This window comes from Glycine soja, chromosome 19, assembly GCF_004193775.1.
Source record: "Glycine soja cultivar W05 chromosome 19, ASM419377v2, whole genome shotgun sequence".
Classification (NCBI taxonomy): domain Eukaryota; kingdom Viridiplantae; phylum Streptophyta; class Magnoliopsida; order Fabales; family Fabaceae; genus Glycine; species Glycine soja.
The window spans coordinates 5,777,707-5,788,072 of NC_041020.1; the positions used below are offsets into that span (position 1 = coordinate 5,777,707).

Here is a 10,366-nt window from a genome sequence, read left to right on the forward strand (position 1 = left end):
TCTTGATGTAATGAGTCAATTACCCTTCCTCTAGCCTCCTTTTCCGCGTACACTCGGGCATACTCGTCCGCCACTTTGTGCTCGTGGGCCGTGGCTAGATTTAATTCTTCTTGTTACTTGTTGATGATGGCTTACATGTTGGTCTCGGTCTCGCACAACTGCTGAGCCAAGCTTCTCTTGGACCTTAGGCAAATTCTCAACTCATCCTTCAAGATCAAACTGTCTACTCGTGATTGGTTCCTTTCCTCTCTCCGGAGCTTAAGCTCGTTGTTACTGCCCCGCAGAGCCCCACGGAATTTGTTCCGGCCATGTTCTTCCCTACGGGCCCTTTTGGCCTCTTGTTTCAAGGCCTTGGTGGTGGCTATATTTACGTCTCTCAATTCAGCATTCTCCTTTCGGATCTTAAGAGCTGCTGATTTGAACTTTTCTTTGATTGTTTGGGCTTTCTCGAGTTCTGCCCTGAGGGCCCGCACCTCTTCATCCTCCTCCGGCGCTTCAACTTCCACCCCTTTAGTGGTTCTCAAACTCGGGAGCCAATCCAGACCTTGCATGTGGGCTTTCAACCACCTACGGTAGCCGCCGATGGGCCCGTTGTTACTGCCTCTGAGTTCCTTGTCCTTCTTTTGCACCATCTCCCATGCCTTGCGGACCTTCTGAAGTGCCTCCGCGTTGGTGTTATTGAAACCTCGTGCAATAATAGGTGCAAGCTCTTCCTCTAGTGGTGCCCCTCTCATAGGGTAGCCGAGTTGTCTTATAGAAGGAACAAGATTGTAACTGATGCAACCCCTTGTCCCCATCAAGGGAACATTTGGAAATCCTCCACACGAAATAAGAACCCCGGTTCTTCCTTCTTTCCATCGAGGGAACCAGTTGATAGATGCTCCTTCTTTGCTTGCTAAGAGTCGGTCCCAACTTGCCTTTTTTTTCTCTGTGCATGAACGGTGGCTTTCTAGCGGGCAAGCATGTCTCACCTCTTGGCAGAAAAGGTGTGAAACCAGCCATACGTAGAGGGCCGGAGTACAGCAAACAATCCTTGTACTGCTCTTTTCACATCTTCGGTCGAAGGTGTCATATAGATCGGCTAGGATAGCGACAACCGGGCTTTCCTTGCGGTCATGAAAGGCAAGAAAAGCATCGATCGCCGCTAGGTCCACCAACCCATCCACATTTGGAAAGAGGACTCCTCCGAAGATCAAAAGCGTGAGGATGTCTATGAACGGGGCCCATTCGCCTCTACCTGCCAAGATTCTTGCTTTTGTCTCCAAACATTTTCTCGGTACTCCAACCACCCCATTTTCAACTTGCTTTCTGTGGTCTAATTCCTGCGCCGAGATTTGGACTATCTTAGAAATTCTAGCTAAAGAGGGATAGAATCCTGAGAAGAGGTATGGTTTCCTTGCCCCTAGAGGGCATCCCAAGATCTCTTCAAACTCTTCCACCATGGGTGATAACTGGAAGTCCCCAAAGGTGAAGCACCTCAACGGCCGGTCATAATACTGGGCGAGGGAGGCAATGGCCTCTGTAGAGACCTCTGCCATGACTAGGTCCCAGATTTTATCGTAAGCTTTGCGAAAGGCTTGTCGCTGGAGCTGACCCATCAACTGCCCTAACTCTTTCAGACTGGTGATTCCTAGGCTCTTAACCTTGACTTGATAGAACCTCTTTTTAAGCGAAGGCGCCTGTCTCGATCCTATGTTTTACTAAAGTGAAACAAAACCCAGTGCGAATCAAAACTCCAACATCTATCATGGGTGGAATGGATGAATGCATGAAGAAATGCATACGACACAGATGCATTTTATGAATACGGGAGCCCGGGAAATTGTCCCCTTCTTAGATACAACATTCGGGCAACATGGCGCCCGACATATGCATTTAAGAAGGCGACACGGACCCTCCGTTGGTTTGACAAAGTGAGGAGATCAAGACGCAATCTGTGCATGATGCAGATGCAAAAGGCACAACACGGGGATGCACATAGTACGACAATATCCATAAATAATTATAAGCAAAGGCGTACATGACATTTAGGACTACATGCATGGCAGTGTTTAAAATGGCACGCAGCGTGTTTGCTCCGTGCCCCTATTTTACGGACCTACACGGGAGGAACTAAAAGGCCTTTTAGTGATAATTCCCAAGGTGGTCATATCTCTCTTGATGGTTTCTAGAGGTATCATCCCCTTCGAAGAACATATTGCAGCAGTAGGGATTACCAGCAACAATATGTTATCAAAGAGAAAAACTCTAGATGAGGGTACACTGTTATCAAGCAAGTCGGAGACCTAGCATGACCACAGATTCACCTCCACTCCTTATGTTCCTATAGACCCGGGTATAGGGCCCCTTTTCAACTCACCGTGCGTGCAAATAGTGTTGGTGTTTGTGTGCATCAAATGAATAAATATTTATCTCATGCATACATTTTAAAAAACACACTAAAAGCATCAAAGAGTTTTATGTATACAAGAACATAAGGAAAAAGACAAAGAAAAAGGAACAAAAGGGAAGTCATGGTAAGGAAAACACACTGATTGATTGGCCTAACTCTCTAAAAATAGTCCCCAGCGGAGTCGCCAACTGTCACAACCTACCCCTCGGCGGGAGGGCGACGCGAGGCATACGGGTGCGCTGTATTCGAGGAAAACGTCGAGGAAAATGCGCGGAGTCGCCACCAACGTTTATTCGAGGAAAACGTCAAAAAAACCAGAAAAGGCGTGGTCTACGAACTTTAAGTGTGAAAGGTTCGGGAGTTGTATTTACGCACGGGGAAGGTATTAGCACCCCACGCGTCCGTCACAAGGGATGGCAACCTTTAATCGAGTGTGCGAATATGACTTCAATTTGTCTTATTTTCACTTTTACGCTTTTTATGTCTTTTTATGCCTTTTATATTTTTTTGTGGTCGACAAGGGTGTTTCCCTTGCTCCTACGTATTCCTCAATTGTGATAAGGAAATCAGACCTACGTAGTTCTTTGAGAACTAAACGTTGGTTAAATTGTTTTTATCTTTTTTGCAAGATATATTTTGACTGAATAAAAGGTCATTTAAGGCGTTGGACCATTAAACGATCTTTTGATTCTTTTGAAAGGAGAGAAAACATTAAGGCATTGGACCATTAATGATCTCTTGGAAAGAGGTGACAAAGCTATTTGTTGATTTTAGGCTTTCAAAAGTCCACGTTTAACCAATAAAAGCAAAGAGGACCATTTCAAGGCGTTGGACCTTAAAATGGTTTTTAGGTGATTTTTAATGACAAAGCTTGATTTGTGAGTTGATTTTAGCCTTAGTTTCACTTTGGTTAATAGTCAATTCAATTAAGAAAAATCCCAAAGAAAAACGTCCGATTGATTTTTTTTATTATTTTATTTAAAGATATTTTTTATTATTTTATTATTATTTTGCCTCTTTTTGGTTTTAAGCGTGGTTACGGCGTGAAAGATCGGTTGGATTTTATTCTAACAGAGATTAAAAGATATTACAACTCAAATGATCGGTGGAAATTTATTTTATTTTTTATTAGGCGAGAAAATGGCTTAAATAAATTGTTAAAGCACGTCAAAAAGGGGTATGGAAAGCAAACGATATAAAAATAAAAGCACACGAAACAAGCGGGGACCACTAAGGGCACATAGAATGAATTGAAAGGTTCGATTTCGGGAACTTACCGGTTGAAGACCGAAGAACGAACGAAGAACGATGAAGAACGGTGGAAAATCTTCATGAAATCGCTGACGGAAACGTCTCGGAAGCAATACGGAAGCGCCTCGGCTTGGATTTTCTTCACAGAAATAATTTTTCTCACTAATTTCAAGTGAATCCAAAATACCAGAAGGGTTGAACGAATTTGCTCTGCCCTCTTTCCCCTATTTATAGGGGAAAAGAGGGAGCTGGTTGCCGCCCAGCTCACCCAGGCGAGCTGGGTTGCTTACCCAGGAAGGTCCAAGTGGGCCTGGTTGCTATTTGCACACCCTTTTTTACTAAATACACCTCCCTTTGCCTCTTTTTGCTGATTCTTTTTCCGTAACGTTACGGAACTTTACGGATTACATAACGATATTTGTTTTCTTTTCGTAATGTCGCGAAACTTTACAGATTACGCAACCATCCCCTCTTTGACTTCTGGAATGTTACAGAGCTTTACAGATTGCGCAACAATGCTTCCTTTCGACTCCCGACATGTCGTGGAACTTCACCGATTGCCTAACGATGGGTGTTAAGTACCTCGAAGCGGTCAAGCGAAGGTTGCATCCCACCAAACAAATGGTCCCCAGACGAAATTAGGGCATGACATTAGCTCAAGAAGAAATGAGGCTTAAGAATCAAGGAAATCACTCAGTCAATTATATAAACCACCAAGGAAATCAAGGAGCTAAAATTTTTTTTATGAAGAAGCATGATAAAGGCAAAAGGTCATTAAAGATCAATGACGAATCTTTGCAAATCCAGAAGAAGGTATCAAAGGGCAATAATTGTCAATTTTATGGAAAATCTGGACACCTCGACAAGAATTGCCTAAAGCATAAGTCTTGGTTCGAAAAGAAGGGTGAGCTTAATACTCATGTATTTTTTGAATCAAACTTAACTGAAGTTCCCCATAATACATGGTGGATTGATTCTGGATGTATGATTTGTGTTTCTAATACTATGCAGGGATTCCTTATAATCCAAACCATAAGCCCAAATGAGAAGTTCGCCTTCATGGGGAATAAAGTGAAAGCTACAGTGGAAGCAGTCAGGAGTTATCGTTTAAAACTTGACATTGGACATCATTTAGATTTACTGGAAACTCTTTATGTACCTAGTTTATCTAGGAATTTTGTTTCATTATCTAAACTTGATGTTACTGGATACTCTTTTAATTTTGGTAATGAATGTTTCAGTTTATTTAAGCATAATCATCTCATTGGTGCTAGTGTTCTTTGTGATGGTTTATATAAATTGAAATTAGATTGTTTATATGCTAAAACTATTTTAACTTTGCATCGTAATGTTGACACTAAACATAGTCTAGTGAACGAACGATCTACTTTTTTGTGGCATAAGAGTTAAGGTCACATTTCTAGAGAAATGATGGAAAGATTAATAAATAATGAAATTCTTCATAATCTAGATTTTACAGATCTAAATATTTGTGTGGATTGTATTAAGGAGAAACAGACAAAACGTACAAAGAAAAGAGCTACAAGAAGCACTCAACTTCTTGAAATTGTGCATACTGATATTTGTGGACCTTTTGATGTTAATTCTTTGAAAAGGAAAGATACTTTATCACCTTTATTGATGATTGTTCATGTTATGATTGTGTTTACTTACTGCATGAGAAATCTCAGGCAGTGGATGCCTTAGAAATTGAATGAAGTAGAAAGACAATTAGACAGAAAGGTGAAAGTTATTAGGTTTGATAGAGGTGGTGAGTATTACGGAAGATACGACGAAACTGGGCAACACCCAATTCCATTTGCTAAATTCCTTCATAAACGTGGCATTTGTGCGCAATACACAACATCTAGTACACGACAACAAATGGTGTATCAGAAGGCATAATTGAACTTTAATGGATATGGTTAGGAGAATGTTAAGAAATTTAACTTTACCCGTATCTTTATGGATGTATGCTTAGAAAACTGTCATGTATTTGTTGAATAGGGTTCCTAGTAAGACAATTCCAAAGACATTGTTTGAACTGTGGACGAATAGAACACCTAGTATAAGGCACCTGAATGTTTGGGGTTGCTAGGTAGAAATAAGGATTCATATTCTGCAAAAAAGAAAATTGGATGCAAGAAAAATCACTGGATATTTAATTGGTTATCTAGAAAATTCAAAAGGGTATATGTTTTATTCTCCTAATCATAGTATGAGAATTGTCAAAAATGAAAATGCAAGGTTCATTGAAAATGCTGAAATCAGTGCGAGTACAGTTCCATGAGAAGTGAAAATTAAAAAAGTTAGAGTGCAAGTCCTTTTAGCTTGTGCCTCTAGCAATAAGGTGATTGCTCCTTTAGTTGTTGTTCCAAAAATAATGAAGAGGAGCAACACAATAATGAGCTCATGATACATAATGAACATATTATGGAAGAACCATAATAAGTAGCATTAAGGAGGTCTTAAAGAGAAAGGAGACCGGCTATTTCGAATGACTATGTGGTATACCTACATGAAATAGAAACAGAAACACACTTAAGAATTAATGAGAATGATCCAGTTTCATTTTCACAAGCTGTAAGTTGTTATAATTCTGAGAAGTGGTTAAATGCCATTAAAGAAGAGATAAATTTCATGAAACATAATTGTGTTTGGGACCTTGTAGAATTGTCAAAGAATTGTAAGAGAGTTGGTTGCAAATGGGTCTTCAAGACTAAACATGACTCTCATGACAACCTTGAACGTTACAAGGCTAGACTTGTTGCCAAGGGATTTACTCAGAAAGATGACATTGATTATAAAGAGACATTTTTACTAGTCTCAAGAAATGATTATTTTAGGGTTACCATGGCATTAGTAGTCCATTATGACTTGGAGCTACATCAGATGTGAAAACTGCCTTTCTTAATGGAGAATTAAAAAAGAATGTTCATATGGACCAATGAATGGGGTTCTCAGTTGAAGGAAAAGAACACATAGAGTGAAAATTAAAGAAATTAATATACAGTCTTAAGCAAGTTTCCCACCAATGGTATTTGAAGTTTAATGATACCATTGTTTCCTTTGGATTTAAGGAAAATACTGTTGATCGGTGTATATATTTGAAGGTCAATGGGAGTAAGGTTATTTTTCTAATTCTGTATGTTGATGATATCTTGATTGCAACTAATGATCTTGGTCTTCTTCATGAAACTAAGAAGTTTCTCTCTGGTAACTTTGAAATGAAATATATGGGTGAGGTAAGCTATGTGATATGGATAGAAATATTCCGTAATAGATCACAAGGATTTTTAGACTTATCTCAGAAAGCATGTATCAATAAAGTACTAGAGAGATTTAGAATAGAAATGTGTTTAGCATCACCTATTCCATTTTAGAAAGAAGACAAATTTAGTCTCGCACAACATCCTAGAAATGATATGGAACGAAAACAAATGGAAGCAATTCCATATGCATTAGTTGTTGTTGCATCTACCATGGAAGCTAAATTTGTAGCATGTTTTGAGGCTACAATTCAGGCTAATTGGCTGCAGAACTTTATTTCAGGGCTTGGAATTGTAGATAGTATTGTTAGGTTGCTGAAAATGTATTATGATAACTCCGCAGTAGTATTTTTTCTAAGAAGTACTCTACGGGGGCTAAGCATATGGAATTAAAGTACTTTGTTGTGAAGGAAGAAATTTAGAAACAAAGAGTGTCAATAGAACATATTAGCATAAATCTTATGATAGCTAATCCTTTGAATAAGGAATTACCGCCCAAGACATTTATAGAACATGTTGAAAGTATGGGCATTATTGTTATTGATGATCATTAAGTGTAATTTATCTTATGCATTTTAGTGACACTTTAAGCTTAATTATGATATGTTTCTGATTACTTGTTCTCTATCTTTGCATGCATGTTTGTGTTAGAGTAATGTTAACAAGTTTTGTCTTGAATAAAGATATTATGTTGGACCAATTATGTACTCCTAACTAATGATCATATTAAGGAGAAGAATTTGTTGTACATAGAAGAGACTATGTTGATTAAGTGATGTACAACCACCATGACTCGAATTAGTTTCTATTTTTAATCATGAAATTATTATGTATCTAATGTATAGAATGGTTTAGTCATTTTAATGTGCATTATGTTAGTTTAATCTATTTATTTATTTAGTTCATAATGTTTAGTAATGCCTAATGAGCCAAGTGGGGAAATGTTAGAATTAATGTCTCATGTGAGAGACATGTGACTTATGTAAGGACTAATAAGTAAATAATTAATAATTAGAGACTAAATTGTAATTGGGTTAAATAAGAGAAAATTCTAGAGGTAACTGCTACTTGATGGGAGTAGTAGTTATAAAAGGCGTTAATACCCACTAACGTAAAACAAGGTACCCTTCCTGACAAAAAAATATTTTTTCTAATCTTTAGTCATCGCAAACGTAGAGAGACAGAAAGAATAGTCAAGTGAGTCAAATATTGTTTCTCTTCTCTTCCAAGAAATTAAAGTACATTAGAGAGAAGTCTCACTATGGAGAAAGATGCCCATTATTTATTTATTATTTGTGAGAATCATAGATTTCAAAATCCTGTTAGTTTTCTATAATTGTTAATCTAAGAAACTCTTAAAGATTTTACATGGCAACCACGATCATTGAATAAATATTGAATTATAGCTTCCAGAATTGATAATGCAAAAATAATACAAGACACAAACAACTTATAAAAACGATGAAGACTAAAATAAATACTAAAATGCAGAGACCTACAACAACAATTATTAGCATCTTATAATTATTTTTAAGAAGATGGGAATGTTAGTCACGACTATATAGCAATATTTCTGAGATATTCTTCCAATATAGCAGAAAATTTGCTCATTTGAGCCCTTCCAAGTGCTAGCCCAACTTCCACTCCACCTTCTTCATCCCTAGAATCCGAAAGGGAGATAGTTCTTGAATATTCTATGTGAAGTATTTCACACTTCTTGGGCTTTCCCCACCCAAAATCAGTCTCATATGTTCCAAGCTTTGGCGACCCTGCAATTGTAGACGAATGTTTCACTTTTCTTCCACTTCTACCGAGAGACATAAAATTTTCAACGTCTTTCATAGCATCAAACTGAAAATCTCTAACTGCCCTTCCAATACTAATCGCTGCCTCAACAATTCCTTTTTCTCCCATTAGCTTGCTCCTGTTTAGTGACACAATGCGAATGACAATGCAGTTTCCAAAGTACGTTGAAGGAATCGAAAATTCGGGACGGTTACGGCAATCTCCCAGAAACTTCAAGCTGTAGATTTCATCATTATTATTATTATTTGCAATAGTGATAGCATTGACCTCTTCTTCTGATTGAACCTTGCAAACCCACATCAAAGCACTTGTCACAACAAAGGTTGATATGTGCAATGACTCTAATTCTAACCCATAAGTACTTTTACATTCAATCGACACCCATTTCTTTAGCTTCGCAACATGGTCACGCCTCAACACAAACGCGTGACGGACTTTGTCATCGTTTTTGTCGACAACTTTTGGAGGTGTTTTTATTATGCTTTCTATAGGAGAATTCCATAGTTCCTCCGAGAAAACGAATTTAAGCCCTTTGGGGTCTTTGATGATGTCCCTGTTGAGCAGTGGTAACAAATCTTGAGTAGCTGCCACGTCATGTTTTGTCCTACAAACATAGGACCAGAACTTCATGAAATGTAAGAATGCTCTTGCGTCAGCAACAACGTGTCTAAAACTGATGCAAATGCTGAAGCCATACTCGGGGAAAATGGTGAGTTGAATGGCCATAAGAGGAAGCAACCATGTGCCATCTTCTTTGGTAGTTGGGGTAGGTAAGATAGGAACAAAAGGGTGCGAGTCTTTAACATCTCTAGCGGTGTCAGCTATGAGATGTGGAAAGTCGGCAGTGGATTCTGCAATCGTGAAGGAGATGGAGTTTTCAGAGGTGTAGAGAATGTGAGGGAAGTTAGGTTTAGGAGGGATCACAAGGTTTCCAACGAAGGGGAAGAATTGTTGGAGAGTGAGGGAAAGAGAGTGTTTGAGATTTGGAAGCACTGTTTGCAAGAAGTGGTTACAAGAGTGAGGAAACTCAAAGAAGAAAATGCTTTGCACTGTGTCACAGTAAACCCAAGGAAGGTCAAGGAAGGCTAGTGGAAGAGAGGTTGGAGGAACCGAACCTGGTGGAGGAGAAACTTGACATTGCTCTATGACTTTCAGCTTTTGACAAAGATCAGCAGGGTGAGCCATGGAAACGTAAACTACACTGTAGAGAAAGGCTTGTGATGAGACGAACAAGAATATTGTGCTGAATCCCTACGTGGAAACAAATTTATAAGGAAAAAAGATATATAGATAATAAAAAGGAGAGCTGTGAGATTGACCTTCTTATTATCCTCTATATAACAAGGGATTGGGATTTTTTTTTATTCTCAGAATATTATTTTTACACGATGATTCTATTAAATAAAATATACAATAAAATCATGATTTTATTATTCTATGATTTTGACACCTCTCATTTATTCATACTTTGGTAGATAAATATTTGATTAGTAAAAGAAGTTAAAGAAAATTTATTTAAAAAGATTATGAGAAAAATAGTCATTTAAATTGGCAAAAAATTAAATCAAACAAGAGAAAGAATTAAACATGAATTAATTAAGGACAGAAAAGATAAGAAAATTTAATATTATTGTAGAAGAAAATTCAA

At 38.1% G+C, this 10,366-nt stretch overlaps 1 protein-coding gene across 1 annotated transcript; it reads right to left on the reverse strand.

Annotated features, from left to right (window-relative positions):
* Window positions 1-8,293: 8,293 nt before the first annotated feature.
* On the reverse strand, window positions 8,294-10,012 carry LOC114399474 (coumaroyl-CoA:anthocyanidin 3-O-glucoside-6''-O-coumaroyltransferase 1-like). The gene has a single exon (XM_028361676.1). It carries the CDS (start codon window positions 9,901-9,903, stop codon window positions 8,470-8,472), a length of 1,434 nt encoding a protein of 477 aa, XP_028217477.1. The 5' UTR covers window positions 9,904-10,012; the 3' UTR covers window positions 8,294-8,469.
* Between the last annotated feature and the right edge of the window lie 354 nt (window positions 10,013-10,366).

Bases quoted from the DNA above. Each gene is read 5' to 3' on its own strand.
- LOC114399474 (XM_028361676.1), bottom strand. From the start codon at position 9,903: ATGGCTCACCCTGCTGATCTTTGTCAAAAGCTGAAAGTCATAGAGCAA.